This window comes from Ipomoea triloba, chromosome 5 (assembly GCF_003576645.1).
Source record: "Ipomoea triloba cultivar NCNSP0323 chromosome 5, ASM357664v1".
In the NCBI taxonomy this organism is placed as follows: Eukaryota; Viridiplantae; Streptophyta; class Magnoliopsida; order Solanales; family Convolvulaceae; genus Ipomoea; species Ipomoea triloba.
This window is the reverse complement of record NC_044920.1, coordinates 27498950-27521143: the sequence shown is the minus strand read 5'-3', so window position 1 is coordinate 27521143 and position 22194 is coordinate 27498950. Positions and strand designations below refer to the sequence as shown.

The 22194-nt window shown below is 37.3% G+C and overlaps 4 protein-coding genes and 1 pseudogene across 4 annotated transcripts; 1 reads left to right on the top strand and 4 right to left on the bottom strand.

Annotated features, from left to right (window-relative positions):
• Positions 1-524: 524 nt before the first annotated feature.
• Positions 525-2876, bottom strand: LOC116020502 (G-type lectin S-receptor-like serine/threonine-protein kinase LECRK2). The gene has a single exon (XM_031260972.1). It carries the CDS (start codon positions 2874-2876, stop codon positions 549-551), a length of 2328 nt encoding a protein of 775 aa, XP_031116832.1. The 3' UTR covers positions 525-548.
• Positions 2877-3641: 765 nt separating this feature from the next.
• LOC116020501 (G-type lectin S-receptor-like serine/threonine-protein kinase LECRK1) lies at positions 3642-6104 on the bottom strand. Its single transcript, XM_031260971.1, has one exon. The coding sequence runs from the start codon at positions 6102-6104 to the stop codon at positions 3717-3719; it is 2388 nt and encodes a 795-aa protein (XP_031116831.1). The 3' UTR covers positions 3642-3716.
• Positions 6105-8358: 2254 nt separating this feature from the next.
• On the top strand, positions 8359-19468 carry LOC116019213 (UPF0235 protein C15orf40 homolog). Its single transcript, XM_031259362.1, has 4 exons — positions 8359-8684; positions 16709-16984; positions 17084-17172; positions 19039-19468. The coding sequence occupies exons 2-4, from the start codon at positions 16816-16818 to the stop codon at positions 19168-19170; spliced, it is 390 nt and encodes a 129-aa protein (XP_031115222.1). The 5' UTR covers positions 8359-8684; positions 16709-16815; the 3' UTR covers positions 19171-19468.
• Positions 8940-11488, bottom strand: LOC116019212 (G-type lectin S-receptor-like serine/threonine-protein kinase LECRK3). The gene has a single exon (XM_031259361.1). The coding sequence runs from the start codon at positions 11470-11472 to the stop codon at positions 9139-9141; it is 2334 nt and encodes a 777-aa protein (XP_031115221.1). The 5' UTR covers positions 11473-11488; the 3' UTR covers positions 8940-9138.
• LOC116019214 lies at positions 12317-15035 on the bottom strand (annotated as a pseudogene).
• Positions 19469-22194: the final 2726 nt, after the last annotated feature.

Sequence of the window (22194 nt, the reverse complement as noted above, 5' to 3'; positions counted from 1 at the left end):
CTAACCGATTCATTTCTGTCTGCGATTTTGTTTAGTTTATATTTCATTTCAATGCTGAAAATTCTATATCAATTGCTGGTTCCGTGGCGGCTTTCGTTTTACAGTGATTAGGGGCGGTTGCCATTAGGTATTCAAGTTTAATGGAGATTTGTTATTGGAGGATGTTGGGGGAGATTCGGTGAATACTTCACTCTCTTTCAGTTCAAATCTCTCCGTCGTTCCGTATGAAATTGAATATATTTGATTGCTTAATATTCTTCCTTCAGGAGACTGGAGAACCATGAATTACTCCTAGAAACAATGCCATTATTATAACTCACAGTAAATAATTAACCACTATTTAAATTGCTAATGTAACTAACTGATCAAACATGTAATATGAAATAGTTAAAAATAGATAGTTACAATGTACATTAATCTCACACACATAGGCTCCATATCTTATTGGCATTACAAAATACAAAGTAATGTCCTTAAACCTAACATACAGCTTGATGCTACAAGGAAAGTTCTTGACAAAAGGACAAGATGGCAACAATTCTTTGTATTTAGGAGTTGCAAGCTGAGGGGCATGGAGGGATTGGGACTTCTTTCAGCTCCTCCAACATCTGTAAGACCCGCTTCATGGAAGGGCGAAGAGCGGGCTCATCTTGGATGCACCAGATGGCTACTGCAACCATTCTTTGCAAGGCATTCCTGTCTACTTCTTCACCCTTAACGAGTGTGTCCAACTCCATTGTGACGAGGCATTGGTAAGCCCATACACACAGCTGAATCTCTTCTATTTTTGATACATTAAAAACTTCTATGTTTCTTCTACAGCATATGATTTCTAGCAGGACAATCCCATAGCTGTAGACATCAACTTTTACAGAAATGGGGGCATTCGTTTGCCATTCTGGAGCTAAATATCCTCTAGTCCCTCTCACACCGGTGAAGGTTCTTGTTTGGTCTGGCATCAGAAGTTTTGCCAGCCCAAAATCAGAGATCTTAGCTGTCCCGGAATCGTCTAGCAATATGTTCTGTGGCTTTATATCACAGTGAATAATGGGAGCTTCACATTCTTCGTGGAGATAGTGAACCCCTCTGGCCACATTCAGTGCAATTCTCAATCTTTCAGTCCAATCAGGGCGTTGTTTTGCTTTGAAAAGAAGATTTGCCAGGCAACCATTGCTCATGTATTCATATACCAGAAGCCTTTTAGATCCTTCAGCACAGTATCCAATCAGACGCACCAGATTCTTGTGACGAGTTCTGCCAATGGCCCTCATTTCAGCCCGGAATTCCCTCTCTCCTTCTTCTACCACCTTTTCCAGTCTCTTCACTGCCACAAGTGTTTTACCCTTATCAAAGCTTCCTCTGTACACTGCTCCAAAAGAACCCTTTCCCAACTCCTCCTTGAAGCCATTTGTTGCCCTCTTTAGCTCTCTGTAAGTACATGTTCGAAGGATGAATTCTTTGGTTAAGCCTTTATTTCCTGTCTGCAATTGCTTTCTATACTGCAAAATGCAAAACTTAAAGATGAAATAGCTCGCAAATGCAACAGCAGCACCATAATATGCAACAGAACCCAGACTAATAACCAGGATTAGCAACCAAGGTAGTTTCACATGATCCTTCTCAATGCTTCTTGTTATTGCATTACTCACTTTGAAGAAAGCAGTGTCTGAACCTTCTGCATCACTTTTGACATACCTTAGTGGCAGCTTATGCTTTGTGCAACGGCTGGATCCATCGTAGAGAGCTGCATCACAATCACAGTCTTCTGAACAAGACTTGCTGCAATCTTCTTTTCCAAGAATTGATGTCACAAAGTAGGGAGGATCCTGCCAAGTCAAATTCGTAGCAGCGGTTATTCTGAAAACACTGGCATCTTCTTTCCCAGCAATGCACTTCCCTCGGGTAAAATCCCTTTCACAACCACCAAAGTTTTGGTCTTTATCGATGTAAGTTGTTCCAGGTAGACAAATGCAATAGGGTGCATTATCCTTCATACCGCAGTAGCTATTCAGGCCACAAAACCCCTTTATATCACACACATTGTCTATTGCTTGCCACTCTATTTTCATGTTGAAATTCCCATCAGAACTAAAGCTGTGAGAATATAGTCGAAAGTTCCCATCATAATCAAATGTTGCTCGGTATATAGTATCATTGTTTGGCACAGAGGAACTGTGTAATTCTCTAGTTAGTGAAGCACCAGAGTCATGAACCACGAGCATGCTGCCATTAGAATTAAGAACGAGATGCATTTTACCGTTGCAGCAAGTTTGAGAAGCCCAGTATGCGTCTACTGCTTGGCCTAGGTTCATAGGATATGCCACAAGATTCCCATCAATCTGCATCAAAAGGCGAAAACGGCCAGAAGAGTGATTAGTGGTAGAGATACCAGGAATCAGTTCCCCCCCAATAGAGAGATTCTGCCCACCTAAAATTGTATCAGTTGGTACTCTAAAACTCTCCCAGATGATGTCCGAATCTTGATTGTAAACCACAAAGTTCCCAGAGTCAAGCATGGAGGCAGAATAAGCAGATTCTGGATCAATGATTTTCTCCTTTGATTGCCCTGTCCTTAACAGAATTTTACCATCAACAAATTCCAGAGTGGCATCAGAAGATATTCCTGGATCGTCTCTATGGGCACACCACACAACAGTGTTGTTGGGACCGTTCACCAGCCAAATTCCTACCTTGAAACCCATTCCCTCTGGGAAAAATCCGAATGCAAATCTACGAGAAGGAGAGTACCATGCAGTGGGTTCAGAAGTGGGATGAAGATAAGAGCCTAATGGTATTGAAATAGGTTGTTTTGGCTGAGCTATGGCAGTTTCAGGAAGTAGAAATATAAGCACAAGAATTGCTGCTAGAACGGCCATGATATCAAGAGATGGGATGATTCTGTGAAACATGATAGAAGCTGAAAGTCTCAACTATAAGCTGAAACATGAACTGTTCTTAGTCTTTTTGTCAAGAAAAATCTATCAAGAAAGGTGAGATGAGAAATCAAGTCAATTATTATTATTATATCAGGAATCGGAAGACCCTAACAGAAAATGACAGTAATACAAAATGAAGGTGAGGGAGAAAATGACATTAATACAAAATGAAAATGCTACACACGACATAATTATTGACTTACTCTGCAGGCTGGAATTTTCTTGCTTATATTAGCTATACAACAATGACTTTAATGACATGACAACATATGCATAATGATAATCAATCTGTTTTCTGATTTGCCTATTTTATAGCATTATTATGATTAATTCTCCAGAGTCATTGCATCTAACCGGTATATAACTGGCGTAAATGCTACGGAATATTAAATAGGAAAGCAATCATGCATACACATCTTTGTTTAAGTCACTGAGTAGGACATTAATGGTATCTCCTTGAGTTTGAGTAGAAATGCTCAAAAGACTAGCTTTTGAGGAGATGAGTTTGAAGTTATGACATTGAAGGCGTAAGATTTTATTTAGATTCTTGTCTATGGTTGAGCCAATCTTGCCTTGATGAGAGCTATGGAAACCAAGAAATATTGGAACACCTAATATTGCATTATATGAAAAATGTATGTGGTTTAGATTTTATACACTGATAACAGAAATATGCATTGTTTATTACATACAGTGATACAGGATATATTTCAGTACAACATTCAACTATGATACCATTGATACATTTGCTGCAATGTAGAAATCCTCAAACCATGGGAACTAAGGAGTACTTGCAGGAAGACAAAGTGGGATGTCCATTGTCCCATCTAACATCAAAACAACGCCCTTCATTGAATGGCGTAGGGCGGGGTTATCTTGAATGCATAACAGTCCAACTTTCACCATTCTTTCCAAGGACTTCATATCTATTTCTTCCTCCCCAACCAGCTGTTGCAGATTGTCCTCCACAAAGCATTTGGAAACCCAAGTAGAAAGCAACATTTCATCTGCAGTTGTGACGTTGACCTCAAGGTAACTTCTGCAGCATATAATCTCCAAAAGCATAATGCCGTAGCTGTAAACATCTACCTTTTCTGTAATCAAAGCATTGGTCTGTAATTCTGGTGCCAAATAACCGTTTGTCCAATTAACCACAGTTGGGTTTCCAGTTTCAGGTTGTGTTAAAAGCTTTGCTAAACCAAATTCGGAGATCTTTGCTGTCCAAGAATCATCCACTAGAATATTTTGGGGCCTTATGTTGCAGTGAATTATGCAAGTCTCACATTCTTCATGCAGATAACAAATTCCTCGAGCTATATCCCGTGCAAGTTTCACTCTTTGCTTCCAGAAAGGCCTCATTGTAGTGTTGAAGATGATATCTGCTAGTGTTCCATTGCTCATGAATTCATATACCAGAAGCTTTCTGCTTCCCTCTAAGCAAAACCCCAGCAACTGAACTAAATTCCGGTGGTAAGTTTGCCCAATTGCTGTTATTTCTGCTCTGAATTCATTTTCTCCTTCATCTCCACTTTTTTCTAGTCTTTTCACAGCCACTGTTTTATCCCCATCAGATATTGTTCCTTTGTACACCTTCCCAAAATCACTATGTCTAAGTTCTTCCTTGAAACCATCAGTGGCTCTATCAAGCTCACTATAAGAAAATGATCGGAGAGTGAACTCTTCATTGAGGCCTAAATTTGCCTTTTCTGACAGCTTTTGATACTGAATGGCTCTATTTCTGTAGAAAACGAAACTGAAGATTGCAATGAGTGAAAACAGGAATGCTAGGAAACCAAGAACCACTGATAGAATCAAGATTATTCTTTTTCGGGTTCCATCCTTGTCCCCAGTTTCCCCTGAAATGGTAACCAACTGGGAATCATTGTGGAGCTGCTTGATTATGGCCATGACAGGCTTATTGTTCTGATCTAGTGTTGAATAAATGAGTGGAAGCTTAAATTTGCTGCAGGTGCCATCTACATACTGTGCTGCCCAACATGTACAATCTTCCTGGCAAGATTTCTGACAATCTCCTTCAACCATTGAAAGGTAAGAGAATGGATATCCCCCAAGTGTCAAGTTCTTGATCAGAGTAATATTGTAGGACAGATTAGGGTCTTCTTTCCTACAGAGTTCTTCATAGATGAATCCTCTGTAACACCCCTGGTATTTCACTTTTGGATTGAAATACTGAAAGCCTGGAAAGCAGGAACAGTCACCTTCACCACCTTTGATTGCTGTGCAGTAGCTATTAACACCACAAAAGCCTTTGACTTGGCATTGATTTTGTCTTGCAGGCCACTCAATCACGGTTGAATTATCAGTCCCACCAAATCTGTGCGAATACAGCCTGAGAATCCCATCAGGGTCAAGACTAGCCCGGTAAATTACTGTCCGGTTGCTTGTGTCTTCATTGGAACTGTTTGCTATACTCTTTACCTCAAAATGAATATCATTTGAAACATTCATAAACAGTTGGCCACTCGGATCAATGCTTACAAATGCCTCATTTACCTTACCAAACTCACCCCTGGTTTGTATGGGATTTGCCCAGTAAGAATCCTCAGGCCTGGATAGGCTATTGAGCGGATATGCAACGAGGTTTCCATCGCCTTGCATACCGAGATAAAACCTTCCACTCGAGGTATCAGATGTCGAAACACTAGAGACCAGTCTATTGTTTAACACCAGATGCTGACCAACTAATATGGTGTCTGTGGGGAAATCAAAACTTTGCCAGACAACACCAGTTTTGTCATAGATGACAAAGTTACCAGAATCAAGCATGGAGGCTGTTGGAGTTGCTGCAGTCTCTGGGGGATCCACAATCTCTTTCCTGCCCCCCTTGGTCCAAAGAATTAGCTTGCCTGTTGCAAACTCCAGATAGGAGTCTGAAGGGACCGGAGGGGCATCCCTATCAGCAGCCCAAACCACAGTTCTTTGAGGCATCGCGCCTTGCAGCCATATCCCAACTCGAAAACCATCCCCTTGCTGGTAGAAACCAAACGCAAATAGGCCTGAAGGCGATGACCATGAAGTGGGATGCCGGTCAGGGTAAAGCATGGAACCAGAGGCTATATTGGTGGCAGGCTGCATTTGAGCTGCAACTCCAGTAGTTACACCGAATATAACTGGAATTAACAGAAACTTGAAAAGTAAGTTAGCCATGATCTGAGGGAGTATGCAGTTGGGAAGGGGAAGTAATTTGCAGTTTATTTTGCATGACTAAGCCATATATATATTTTTTGAATACAACTGACCCTATTACATTGTAGAATCACTAAATGCCATCTGAACACAAGGTGCTTGGCAGCCATATATATTATTGATGATAATTATTGATGGCATGAAGATGCAGATGGCCCTTGAGGATTCGAGTTTTCCAGTGCTGGCCATGTTACGCAACTCAGGTCCAATAGGAGGTACACAAAATGTCAAAATCTTGTCTTTGCTAAATAGTAAATGCAATATGGGAAAGTGATAAAAAAAAAATAAATCAATTGCTATTATTACTATCACAGGAACTGGAGGACATCAGCAGAAGAAAATTAATTTAATGTGTGGAAACGACATTAATACAAATGAAAATATTACAGGTGTCATGTTTGATCTGAAAAAGGGTATTAATTCAGAGTGAAAATGATACATGGATCAAATGAGAACAGTGAAGAATAGACTACGGACAACATAGGTTATTTACTGACTGTGTGTGTATTAGGTAAACAACAATGACTTGATCACATGACAACATATGCATAATGGCAATGGAACTATTTTCTTATTTGCCTATTTTATAGTATTGTTATGCACAATTGCATGTCCCCATCTTATTTGCCTATTTTATAGTATTGTTATGCACCAAGAGTCATTGCATATCCCCATCCCCAAGCGCATGAGAAGATAAATGTCCCAATTCAAATCTAAACCCCCAATGTGTTGTAGAAACATGTAGAATTCCATTTCAATTCGGATTACATGTCCCCATAGGAAATAAATGCAAACAAGGACTTAAATCCAAAACTTCAATATTTATAGTTAGCCCATCCATAATTGATAAGTAATGTTTTTATATTTAATTTAAATTAATGCTATAAGAAATTAATTTCATTTATTTAACATTATATTTATTTTAAATTTTATTTTATGTTTTGCATTAATATAATAATTATATGAATGATTGGGCTTAATGACTATTTTGGACTTATTTGAAGGTGGAATTGAAGCAAACTTTTTTTTTTTTTTCTTTTAGTTTGTTTAATTTGGGTCACCAATATTTCAATGTTATGCAGCCCAAGACCCAATAAACAACTTTAAGGGTAACTGCAATAATGATTTTTGGTCTGGTTTAAGGAAGTAAAACTTATATGGAGAAGAGAGGGATATGAGAGAGAGAGAGTCTTTTGGCTTCCCCTGCAAAGACCTTAGTTGCTAGGATGTGTTTCTCACGCGCTCACTAGGGCGTTTCAAAGTGGTCGCCAGCTAGTGATCACTCTGAAATTTTGACTATTGCTTCCCCCCCCCCCCCCCCCCCCTTTTTTTTTTATTGTCATAATTTTTTTTTTTCCTTTTCCTTTTATCTTCTAGTTTTCTTTCCCCTACTTGGCTTCCTAAAAACCAACAAAAAACCTTAACAATTGAGGATGCTCTAATAATGTTCCCTTTCCTTTTTATTAATTTTGTACGAAAGATAGGTTCAAAGCGGCAAGAACGATTCGGACGGCGACGGTCGACTTTGTTGGCGAACCGCTAGCGGCTTCCTCGAACTGCTACAATGAATTTCGTCCACGAATTGTAGAGAGGATATGGATTTCGCGAACTGTTGCTACGAACAGACGAAATAACACTAAAGCAAAGGTTGTAGTATTTGGAGCTTATCATATTCATACATAACTAAATATTAACATTAGTAATCATTTTAATTTCATCATACTACTAAACATGCAAAATACTTTTACAAAAATTCATTACTATTACCAAATATTTTATTCTCATTTTGATTATGATTCTCTTGTGCTAACCAAACACACCTTAACACAAACTCAAAATCTACGGAGTATTATATTTAAAAGTTTAATTAAAAAACTTAAAAAAAAAAAAAAAAAAAAAGATAAAATTTTAGAACTTAAAATAGGAACTCAAATTTCCTAAACTAAAAGTTGAGCATCTATGTTTTCAAAAAAAAAAAAAAAGATAAAATTTTAGAACTTAAAATAGGAACTCAAATTTCCTAAACTAAAAGTTGAGCATCTATGTTTTCAAAAAAAAAAAAAAAAAAAAAGATAAAATTTTAGAACTTAAAATAGGAACTCAAATTTCATAAACTAAAAGTTGAGCATCTATTTTGTTCTCAAAAGTTGAGCATCTATGTTTTCAAAAAAAAAAAAAAAAAGAAAGAAAAGAAAAAGTGGAGCATCTATATCTGTTCGAGATGGGATTAAACGGGAGCTGATGAAATTACAGACGAAAAGAAGAAGAGGAGCTTATGAGTGTTTATGTATGCCCTCATCTCGCTGTTGCAGAAGAAGATGGTATCCAAGAGCTTGCCCCAAATTGCCTCCGTTCGTCCCTTTACTGTGGTTGCGAGTCAGATGGAATTGCAGAGAGAAAAGGCAGCGATCGAAGAAACAGAAGCTCTGCTGCTACTGGAGTTGATGATCTGAATCAAAGAACAAAAGTGCATCCGCTGATCGATTCAGAAGCGACGGGAGAGAGAGAGCAGAGCACGTACATTGGCGTAAGAGAGTAAAGGTAACGTAATAGCTTTGTTATGTTTCTAATCGATTCATTTCTATCTGCTGCTTTATTTATTTTCTATTTCCTTTCAATGTTGAAAATCTATATCCTCCTCTCTCAATTGGTGGTACGCCGGTGCGGTGGCGCCGTGGCGGCTTTTATTTTATTACGGTTGTTAGCGGTGGTTGCCATTAAGTATCCGATCTTACGGTTACCAATTGCTTCAAACTTGAGTTAATTAGCCACTGTTATAATTGCTATTTGCTAATATACCTAACTGCTCAAACATTTAATACGAAATAGTTAAAAATAGATAGTTAAAACGTGTACATTAATCTCGCACACAGACAGACAGACAGACTCCATATCTTATTGGCATTAAAAAGTAATGTCCTTAAACCTCACATACAACATAGTGCTACAAGGAAAATTCTTGACAAAAAGGACAAATGGAAACAATACTTTGTATTTAGGAGTTGCAAGCTGATGGACATGGAGGAATTGGGACTTCTTTCAGCCCCTCCAACATCTGTAAGACCCGCTTCATGGAAGGGCGAAGAGCAGGCTCATCTTGGATGCACCAGATGGCTACTGCAACCATTCTTTGCAAGGCATTCTTGTCTACTTCTTCACCCTTAACAAGTTTATCCAACTCCATTTTGACGAGGCATTTGTAAGCCCATACACACAGCTGAATCTCTTCTAGTTCTGATACATCAACTTCTATGTTTCTTCTGCAGCATATGATTTCTAGCAGGACAATCCCATAGCTGTAGATGTCAACTTTCACAGAAATGGGGGCATTCGTTTGCCATTCTGGAGCTAAATATCCTCTAGTCCCTCTCACACCAGTGAAGGTTCTTGTTTGGTCTGGCATCAGAAGTTTTGCCAGCCCAAAATCAGAGATCTTGGCTGTCCAGGAATTGTCTAGCAAGATGTTCTGTGGCTTTATATCACAGTGAATAATGGGAGCTTCACATTCTTCGTGTAGATAGTGAATCCCTTTGGCCACATTCAGTGCAATTCTCAATCTTTCAGTCCAATCAAGGCGTTGTTTTGCTTTGAAAAGAAGATTTGCCAGGCAACCATTGCTCATGTATTCATATACCAGAAGCCTTTTAGATCCCTCAGCACAGTATCCAAGCAGACGCACGAGATTCTTGTGACGAGTTCTGCCAATAGCCCTCATTTCAGCACGGAATTCCCTTTCTCCTTCCTCTACCACCTTTTCCAGTCTCTTCACTGCCACAAGTGTTTTACCTTTATCAAAGCTTCCTTTGTACACTGCTCCAAAAGAGCCCTTTCCCAACTCCTCCTTGAAGCCATTTGTTGCCCTTTTTAGCTCTCTGTAAGTACATGTTCGAAGGATGAATTCTCTGGTTAAACCTTTATTTCCTGTCTGCAATAGCTTTCTGTACTGCAAAATGCGAAACTTGAAGATGAAAAAGGTTGAAAATGCAATAGCAACACCATAATATGCAACAGAACCCAGACTTGTAAGCAGGATTAGCAACCAAGGCAGTTTCACATGATCCTTCTCAATGCTTCTTCTTGTTATTGCATTGCTCACTTTGAAGAAAGCAGTTTTTGAACCTTCTGTGTCACTTTTGACATACCTCAGTGGCAGCTTATGCTTTGTACAACGGCCGGATCCCTCATACAGAGCTGCATCACAATCACAGTCTTCTGAGCAAGATTTGCTACAATCTTCTTTTCCAAGATATGATGACACAAAGTAGGGAGGATCATCCCAAGTCAAATTTGTAGCAGCAGTTAATTTGAAAACACTGGCATCTTCTTTCCCTCCTATACAGTTCCCGCGTGTGAAATCCCTTTCACAATCACCAAAGGGTTGGTCTTTATCTCTGATAGTTGCTCCGGGTAGACAAATGCAATAGGATGCATTATCCCTCATACCACAGTAGCTATTAAGGCCACAAAACCCCTTTACATCACACATATTATCCATTGCTTGCCACTCTATTTTCATGTTTGAATTCCCATCAGAATTAAAGCTGTGAGAATATAGTCGAAAGTTCCCATCATAATCAAATGTTGCTCGGTATATAGTATCATTGTTTGGCACAGAGGGAATGCATAATTCTCTAGTTAAAGAACCAAAGGAATAATCAACGAGTAGCATGCTGCCATTGGTTTCAAGAACGAGATCATTCATACCATTATTCTTACCATTGCAGCAAGTATGAGAAGCCCAGTATGCATCTACTGCATAGCCTAGGTTCTTAGGATATGCCACAAGATTCCCATCATTCTGCATGTCAAGGTGAAAACGTCCAGAAGAGTGATTGGTGGAAGAGATACCAGGAATCAGTTTCCCCCCTGCAGAGAGATTCTGCCCACCTAATATTGTATCAGTTGGTGCACTGAAACTCTCCCAGATTCTGTAAGAATATTCATTGTAAAGCACAAAGTTTCCAGAGTCAAGCATGGAGGCAGAATAAGCAGACTCTTGATCAATGATTTTCTCCTGTGATTGTCCTGTTTTTAACAGAACTTTGCCACCAACAAATTCCAGAGTGGCATCAGAAGATACTCCTGGATCGTCTCGATTGGCACACCACACAACAGTGTTGTTGGGACTGTTCACCAGCCAAATTCCTACCTTGAAACCCATTCCCTCTGGGAAAAATCCGAATGCAAATCTACGAGAAGGAGAGTACCATGCAGGTTTAGAAGTGGGATTAAGGGAATCACCTAAATTTATTGAATTATCTTCTGGCTGAGCTGTAGCAGCTTCAGGAAATAGAAATATAAGCATGAGAAATGCTGCTAGAGTGGCCATGATATCAAGAGAGAGGATGGTTCTGTGGAACTTAGAGGGAGATCAGGATTAAACAGTTGAACTTTTCCTAGCCTTTTTGTCAAGAAAAATCTATCAAGAAATGTGAGGTGAGAATTCAAGTCAATGTTATTAATATCACAGGAATTGGAAGACTGCAACTGAAGAAAATTAAGTGTACGTGTGGAAACAATTCTCCCAAGTCATCCCTACGAGGCTTCCATGAAGGTGAGGGAGAAAATGACATTAATACAGAATGAAAATGATACGCAGGACATCATTATTGGCTTACTCTGCACACTGGAATTTTCTGGCTTATATTAGCTAAACAAAAGTGACTTTGATGACATGACAACACATGCATAATGGTAATGAATTGTTTTCTGATTTGCTTATTTTGTAGCATTGTTATGCTCCATAGTCATTGCACCTAACCAATATATAACTGACATAAATGCTACGGAGTGTAAGCAGGAAAGCATTTCATACACACACACATAAAATATTCACTGAGTAGGATGTTAACGGTATGTTTTAGTTATCAGAAAAATTTACTTAAAAGCTACTAATCCAATAAAAATATGAATAAGTACATTCCACTCAAACTCAGAAGGGACATGTCCACCCCACATAGGCATAGAGGGGACAAGTTCACCCAACCCACACTAAAATATACAGTCAACTCATGCAGAACTGCAGAAGGATCTCCATGAGTAGAGATGCTCACAGGACTAGCTTTGGGGAGTTGAGTATGAATGTATGACATTGAATTAAGATTTTATTTAGATTCTCGTCTCATCTCTAGTTGAACCAAGCTGCCCAAATGACAACTATGGGAACCAATGAATATTGGAACACCTAATACTACATTGTATTATATGACAAAATGTATGTTTTTACACAGAAAACAGAAATATGCCTTGTTTATTACATTACAGGATAAAATTTCAGTACAACAGTCGACTATGATAAATTTGCTGCAACATAGATATCCTCAAACCTGGAAACTAAGGAGTAATTGCAGGAAGACAAAGTGGGATGTCCATTGTCCCTTCTAACATCAAAACAATGCCCTTCATTGAAGGGCGCAGGTCGGGATTATCTTGAATGCATAGGAGTCCAACTTTCACCATTCTTTCCAAGGACTTCATATCTATTTCTTCCTCCCCAACCAGCTTTTGCAGATTGTTCTCCATGAAGCATTTGGAAACCCAAGTAGAAAGCAAGATTTCATCTGCAGTTGTGACATTGACCTCAAGGTAACTTCTGCAGCATATAGTCTCCAAAAGCACAACACCATAGCTGTAAATATCTACCTTTTCTGAAATCAAAGCATTGCTCTGTAACTCTGGTGCCAAATACCCGTTTGTCCAACTAACCACAGTTGGGTTTCCATTTTGAGATTGTGTTATAAGCCTTGCTAAGCCAAATTCAGAGATTTTTGCTGTCCAAGAATCATCCACTAGAATATTTTGGGGCCGTATATTGCAGTGAATTATGCAAGTCTCACATTCTTCATGCAGGTAAAGAATTCCTCGAGCTATGTCCTGTGCAAGTTTCACTCTTTGCTTCCAGAAAGGCCTCATTGTAGTGTTGAAGATGACATCTGCTAGTGTTCCATTGCTCATGAATTCATATACCAGAAGCTTTCTGCTTCCCTCTAAGCAAAACCCCAGCAACTGAACTAAATTCCGGTGGTAAGTTTGCCCAATTGCTGTTATTTCTGCTCTGAATTCATTTTCTCCTTCATCTCCACTTTTTTCTAGTCTTTTCACAGCCACTGTTTTATCCCCATCAGATATTGTTCCTTTGTACACCTTCCCAAAATCACTATGTCTAAGTTCTTCCTTGAAACCATCAGTGGCTCTATCAAGCTCACTATAAGAAAATGATCGGAGAGTGAACTCTTCATTGAGGCCTAAATTTGCCTTTTCTGACAGCTTTTGATACTGAATGGCTCTATTTCTTTAGAAAACGAAACTGAAGATTGCAATGAGTGAAAACAGGAATGCTAGGAAACCAAGAACCACTGATAGAATCAAGATTATTCTTTTTTGTGTTCTATCCTTGTCCCCAGTTTCCCCTGAAATGGTAACACCTTGGCCTGGCAATTGGGAAACATTGTAGAGTTGCTTGATTATGGCCGTGACAGGACTATCATTCTCATTTAATGTTGAAAAAATGAATGGAAGCTTAAATTTGTTGCAGGTACCATGTACATACTGTGCGGCCCAACATGTACAATCTTCCTGGCAAGACTTCTGACACTCTGCCCCAAGCATTAATAGGGATGAGAATGGATAACCTCCTAGTGTCAAGTTCTCGATCCGAGTAACATTGTAGAACAGGTTAAGGTCTTCTTTCCTACAGAGCTCTTCATAAACGAATCCTCTGTAACACCCCTGGTATTTCATTTTTGGATTGAAATACTGAAAGCCTGGAAAGCAGGAACAGTCACCTTTGCCACCACTGATTGCTCTGCAGTAGCTATTAACACCACAAAAGCCTTTGACTTTGCATTGATTCTGTATTGCAGACCACTCAATTGTGGTTGAATTATCAGTCCCACCAAATCTGTGCGAATACAGCCTCAGAATCCCATCAGGGTCAAGAGTAGCACGGTAAATTACTGTCCTGTTGCTTTTGTCATCACTGGAGCTGTTTGCTATACTCTCTACCTCAGATCTATTACCTCTTGAAACATTCATAAATAGTTGGCCACTTGGGTCAACACTTACAAATAGCCCATCTACCTTGTCAAATGCCCCAGTTTCCCAGTAAGAATCCTCAGGCTTGGTTAGACTATTGAGCGGATATGCAACGACTCCAACACCTCCAATGCCCCAGTCTATATTATGTTGAATACTGAGAAAAAACCTTCCAGTTGAGGTATCAGATGTTGAAACACTAGAGACCAGCCTCTTGTCTAATACCAGATGCTGACCAACTAATATGGTGTCTGTGGGTAGATCAAAACTTTGCCAGATGACACGAGTGCCGTGGTAGATGACAAAGTTACCAGAATCAAGCATGGAGGCTGCTGAAGTTTCAGACTCTGAGAGTGGGAAATCTACAATCAATTTCCTGCCATTCTTGGTCCAAAGAATTAGCCTGCCTGTCTTGAACTCCAGATAGGAGTCTGACTGGACTGGAGGGGCATCCCTATCAGCAGTCCAAACAACAGTTCTTTGAGATGTGCCTTGCAGCCATATCCCAACTTGAAAACCATCCCCTTGCGGGTAGAAACCAAACGCAAATAGGCCTGAAGGTGACAGCCATGGCTGGCCAGGGTAAAGCTTGGAACCAGAGGTTATATCGGTGGCAGGCCGCAGTTGAGCAGCAACTCGGGTAGTTACAGCAAATATAATTGGAATGAACAGAAACTTGAAAAGTAAATTAGCCATGATGTGAGGGAGTACGAAATTGGGAAGGAGATTAGAGGTAATTTGCAGCTGTTTGCCTGTTTTGCATGAGTAATACACATATATTATTGCTGATAACAATTGATGAAATAAAGATGCATATGGCCATTGGATATCAGTTTTCCAGTGGTGGTCATGTTATTCAAGTTGACTAAACAGTTGAACTATTCCAAGTCTTTTTTTTTCTCAAGAAGAGATGAGAAATCATGTAATATCACAGGAATTGGTAGAAGAAAAGTGTACGCGTGGAAACAATTCCCCCATGCCATCTCTCCAGGAAAGTGATGAGGAAAACGACATTACTACAAAATGAAACGTCAACTTTAATTCTTTCAACATTATAGACGACTTCGTTATTGACTTACATAGCACACTGAACCTTTCTTGCGTATATTAGCTGTACAGCAATGACTTGATGACATGATAACAAATATGCATAATGATAATGAACAATTTTCTACTCTGTATTTGCCTATTAGCTGTACAGCAATGACTTGATGACATGATAACAAATATGCATAATGATAATGACCAATTTTCTACTCTGTATTTGCCTATTTTATAGCATTGTTATGTATCCACAGTCATTGCATCTAACCAATATACAACTGAAGTAAATGCTGCGGAGTATCAAGTAAGAAAGCATTTCATATACTCTGTAGAAACTTGGGAAAAAAAAAAACTCATCAATTAGGATGTTAATGGTATATTTTACGGAGTACCTAAAAAGAATTAGTTGGAACATATGACATGATATTTAATCCTATCTCTGTTTGAATGATGGTACATCCAATCTCTGATTCTCTGATAGTACAAATACTGGGGTCTACGGTCGAAAGGTAGTTCCATAGTCAAATATGTATAAGGAAAAATGAAGATGTTCTTCCTTTCGGTTCTGTGGTCAGGGAATGAACTGGGGGTGTTGGGGAGTGTTAGTAGTCAGTTATATGTTGCACTTGGGAGTCACTATGGAAGAATATATATATATATATATATATATATATATATATATATATATATATATATATATATACACACACACTGCTTCCCTATAATTGTGTGGCTTTGCACTACTATGTATGTACGGATGTAATACCACGTGTTTAGAAATGCACCAGGTGTGCTGCATTTTACAAACTGAGTGGTGCTGAGTAAATGCATCACATCCTGATTCATTTATGAACACATGGTGGTGCATTTGTGCATACACAGTAGCAATAGTCACACAAGATTTTGCCCCTATATATATAATTCTTGAATTTAATATTTTCTATTGAAAATTAAGTCGTTTGAATCTGGATGCCCCTATATACTAACCGTAATCGATACTTATTTTAATATATAAAATTTAACTTTTGATTTTACAAGGTTAATGGATATTGTACATAAAAAAGAATTGATGTATCAAGTTATTATTAGTTGGGACATATAAAAATGATATGATATCTTTGAGATACCTAATCTTATCTCTAATAGAGTTATCCACATATACAATAGGGTGCAGTTTCCATACTTTACATATACCTAAAAAATTTATGCAACCTAAATCAGTAAGTTCACAAAAAACAATGAAGTGAATTTCTAAAAGTGTAGAATAAATCACCATAAAATTGAGTTAATACCAAATTTAATTCTGAGTATAATAATTTTTATTGATTTAGTCATTAATTTTGATAAACAATGACTTAATTAGGTAAAATTATTAAAATTGAGAACTTAATTAAAGTACAAAAAGTCATTTAGAATTAAATCAAAGAAAAATCATTATAATTTAGAATTAAATTAGGTATTAACTCTGGTAAAATTCTAAGAATCAGGTTTGGGCTACTAAACAGCAAAACGACAGCCGCGACTGAAACTCGACGCCGGTAGTTTCGGCTCTGAAAACTCACAAATACAAATCCAGCTTAAGATCAACGGAAAGATGGCTCCATCGAAGAAAGGCAAAAACAAAGGCAACTCAGCCACCGAGTCAACTCAGTCTACCCAATCTCCGACCTCCAAGTACCCTGCTTGCCTCCGCGTCGTCGCTCCGTCCTCCGTCGCAATAACCATCCACGCCAAGCCCGGCTCCAAATTCGCCACCATCACTGGTCCCTTTTCCCAACACTCGCTCTCGCTCTCGCTCCCTAATCATAAATTATTTGCAATAGTAATGGATTTTCATGTGAATTTTCCATGTGTGTATGCAGATTTGAGCGACGAAGCTGTTGGAGTCCAAATTGATGCGCCTGCAAAAGATGGCGAAGCGAATGCCGCTCTTCTCGACTACATTAGCTCCGTGAGTACTAATTTATTCATAATAATATAGGAATATGTATTTATGTGCACACACTAATTTATATGCGAATGCGTATATCCGTGTAGCTAGATACAAAGGTTTAAGAATACATGCTTGCGCATATGAGAATCTGAGCTTAGTTTTGGGGCGGGGTTGATAATCCAGGATAATTATTACCTTGTTTACATCTGTTTTTAGTTTACACAATTGAAGCATGTGCATCATCTCAACTAAAAGCCTTAATAGTTGGATTGTACATTTATGTTTATATATTATATAGTGCCGATTATTCCAAGCAGCACGAGGACTATGTTTATATATTATATATGCTCAACACTTCAGGTATGGATGTTGGATGCAGATGCTTTGATTAAGGAAAACAGATTTTTTAAAAATTTTTTTTTAAAATTGATTCATTTTCTGCTTTATTGAGGTTATCATCCATATTTTTAAGGGAACAATTTGCTGATCCATTTCCTGCAAAAACTATTTCCATGGATGATTATCACCTACTGGTAATCGAGCAATAGTTATTAGTTAGCCACTGAACTTAGCCTCCCTTCATCCCAGCCTTCATAGACAAAGTTCATGCATCAACAAAGTTTCTCAAGACTGTTAGTGGTCTACAAATGCGCTTTTGAAAAAATTCCATTACCAGAAAGAAGTTTGAAAAACTAATTTTTCCAATATTAGATGTGATACTAAGCATCAATGAAGGTATTGCATTTCTTTCTTACTTAACAGACCAAATTCATGCCTTGGTGTCTGATCTTCGCAATCTTTCCTTTTTGCTTCTTGCATTTCCAAATGTTTGTTGTGTTCCGTTGTTTTCTGGACCTGTTGATCTCCGCAAGTCTCTCCTTTCTCTGGCTTCTTGCATTTTAAGAACTTTAATTACATCCTACAAGAAACTGCTGTTGGATAAGCTGTGTAAACCTTATTAGCTACAAAAATAAGAGTACAACCTAGTTGTCTACTATTTGTATAAAGAAATATTCCCTTTTGACAAGAGGAGCTGGCCAAGTTTGGTGAGCACTTCCTTACAACAGAGGTAAAGTTTTAAGATCAAATCACCATGGCATAGTTGGGAAGTTGGGAACCATAATGGCCAAGTTGGTGTCCACTTCTCATTCCTTCACCCGAGCTACAATGTATCTTTACTGCCCAAAAATTGATTTCCAAAAAGACTTGGAAAGAAAAGGTTCCAACTGAAGTAAAAACTTACTACAAGGATGAATCACTTACAAAACAGGAATTCATTGCTGTAATTGGTTTAGTTAAAATCAACTAAGCATGAAATTTCTTTCTCTCAATTGAATATGGATTTGCATGATATGAGATCAGCATGTGTTTTTGAGAGAAATTTGAGTGACTAAATTATGCCATTTATGAGGTGTATTAGAACTCATAATACTCTTTGATCAAGTCACCTTAAACTTTCTCATAGACAATTGGAATCAGTGTCATAGTTTATTACAGTAGTTCACTTTAGACACACACACACACTTCAAAGTTTGGTCATATCTTGGGAAGGATTTGATATCAATCACAAGCTTCAAATTATTTGATATACTTTGAGATGTTCATTATATTTATATATGTAATTATATGTACAGAATTTGGTAAAACAGAATCTGTAGCATGAGATTCATATTAGGAAGTGGCTAGGCAAACTGGCTATGTGAATAATATTTACCATTAGAGTTTAGACTATGCTCTTTTGTAATAAAGTAACTTTTCTTTATTGTCTTCTGATCATCTTCTTCTCATTACATTGTTTGTAGTTCTGGAGTAAGGGTGTAAGACTTAGTTTAGTAAAGGGGTTTGGATCCCTTGTGAAAATCTCACGAGTTTACAGTTGGACAGGTTATTGGTGTAAAACGAAGGCAAGTTTCCATAGGTTCGGGGTCAAAGTCTAGAGATAAGGTTGTGATTGTGGAGGAAGTAAATGTACAGACCGTCTTTGATGCTCTGGACAAAGCTTCGAAGAGCCATTGAAGTACAGCGCGCCAGAGAGGCGAAGGAATGCTCAAAACCTGTTAACCTATGCAAACATCTGCAGGTTGTTGATAGCTGTTTGGAATATTGTGGTTGTAAGGTTATGCTTATAGGCTATAGCTAGATTTTGGGGGCATCATTGCCTGCTCATAATATCACCAGATTTGTATCTTGTTATGTTTCCTACTAACTTCAATATTTATTCTGATAGTAATCAGTTGTTATCACGGATCAAAAAGAGCTAGAATCATGTGTACTTGTCTATTCTAATCAGGAAAATAATAAGAATGTTTGAAAATTTTCAAGATTAACTAATCCGTTTGTGAGGAACTAAAAACACCTCTGGAAAATTGAGGGACAAAATTTACACCTCAAATTATAAAGGAACTGCTAAAGTCTATACTAAAAGCACAACTCAATGAGAAGTGTTATTTTCATTAATAATAATAATAATAATAATAATAATAATAAGGTAGTTCTATAATTGCAAAATGTGTATTAATAACTCGGGTTCAAATCTTTATACATTCACATTCATTTTGATATATGGGCCATGATACACCCTACATTTACTACTCACAAATTGCTACTTCGATTTGATGTAATAGCTGGATAGTTGTTGCATGTTTGTGATACGATATTTTGTTATATTAGAGAGTGAGTGAGTGACTATTCGTAAGTTGAGTGACAATTGTAGAAGTATTCGACATTTTCCTTGATATATAAGTATATGACCAAAAAAAAAAAAAAACAATATACAAACGGATAGATATACACAATAAAGCAAAAGATTAATGAAATGTAAACTTTGTCTTGAAAGAAGGGACATGTTGAGCTTTCAAAGTGTGGTAGGGTTTGTTTCGGAATAGTCAAAGAAATATTCAATCCTTAAAGAAAAAGGGAAATTAAAGGAAACAAGAGAATATAAGTATATAACAAGAACAACAGCAGCACATGTGACATTGGGTACTACTTACAATTGGAAATTGAGAAATTAATACAAATTAATTATTAATTATGTTATAGATAATCACGACTGTTATAATATGTAAATATACCTTTTTATTAATCCAAAAAAATTATACACATTAAGTTTATTTATTTAAATAAAAAAAATATAATAGGAGGGGATGTAGGAATTTGTATTCAAACAACAAATTTCCTGTAAAATACTCCCTAGGAAAAATTAATTCCTTGAATTTATAGTACATAAAGAGGATCCTAGGTGTGTGGTTAATCCTCGCAACGCATGCGCAAAAAAGTACGCTCATGCTACATTATTCAAATTCTTTAAAAAGTTAACTGTATATATACACTACTACAAACTAATATAATTTGTTGAGTTTTTTACTATATTCTTAAATTTAGTTATTACCATAATAAGCGTATAAATACAGACTTTTCATTGTACATTATGGATCAGACTAGTAATATAATATAATTTTTTTTTAATTTTATATTAATTCTCCTTATATTACTATTTTATTATTCTTATTCTTGCCTTTTCGGGTGGTATCATTAGCTCTCCATTGGACCTATTTAAAATTTTAACATACCTACTACCACTTTGGTTAGAAGCAATCATGATTCTTAACCTATATTACACCAGCCAGTAACATGGAACTGTTGGTAATCAAAATGATAAGCACAAAAGTAAAGTAAAATGAAATGATAATCATGGTAAAAACAATAATGAGAAACATGCGAAAAAGCTAAACAAGAAATTAAACGACAAGAAAAGCATAATGATGACGCATGGTTTGGAGCTCTAATCAAATGATTTTGAGGAAAAGGCGTAAGCATGTAGCTGCTACTGCTAGCTAGCTAGCTACCTAGGTTAATTGATAGCACCAAGCTGCTGCAGGTGTTTATTAAGGTTATGATTATCCCTTTTTCTTCTTGATTTGATACCAACTAGGTCAAATAATAATTATGTTGTTTTGGCTCGAATGTTCTACCTTAGCTTCCACATTTCACACTTTTTTTATTAATTAGGTAATTAATGAATTGAAATACATACGCATGGCATTAATCTTCTAACTTCTTTTCTTTTTTTTTTTTTTTTAATTGAGAAATCGCAGTCATTATTCGAGAGCTTATATTGGGTAATGATCATAAACAGATAAATTAGGGTGTGTTTGGTTCGCACATGGGAATCGGAATCGGAATGGGTATCAAATACTTGGTAAGGGTAATGGGTTTTGGTGAAAGTATTTAGCATGTTTGGTAGTTGGGTGGAATGGGAATGAATATTAATAGTTGGGGAAGAAATGAAGAAGTAAAATGAAACCCTTATTTAATAAGGGTATGGGTTTTTCCATTAATGGGGTATTCCAAACCCATAGTAGCATTCTCAAAACCTATCAACCAAACACTAGCAATCACTTTCATACACATTCCCTATACCAAAACCCCCCAACCAAACACACCCTTAGTTTAGATTAATCAACTCAAATTAATAACAACGGTTGATCGGCTCAAATAAAAAAGGACAACTGACCAACTCAAATTAATAAGGCTAATATGTCATTTCCATTGAAAATCGAATTTCAAACCTTGTTATTACCAAGCTAATAGCCTAATTAACCAACTTGACTTGGTTGGGTTGTCAGTTGTCACTTAATTATCTAACCTTGTACTAATATGCATGTGTGGATTATATTAGTGATAAGATTCTTATTAAGTGGATTGTCAATTTAGTTCTTCTAGTAACAAAACTGATAATAGTAACAATTATTATTATTATTATTATTATTAGTTCTCTACTATTTTTATAATTAAAGAAAGAATATGACCAAAAAGGAAAATGCAGATAGGACGAATAATGCGGTATATATGAGTGATAAAATTACGTAGAAGAGTTAATAATGATGGCACATTATTGACATTATGTACACGTACAAATTACAGCGATAATTGCAATTTGTAACGAATAATATATATATAGATTTTGGTTCAAATGCGGCGACGAGCTCCGGTGCGGTCATGCGGCCTAATCTGCACCGTCCAATTTCATTAATCTTG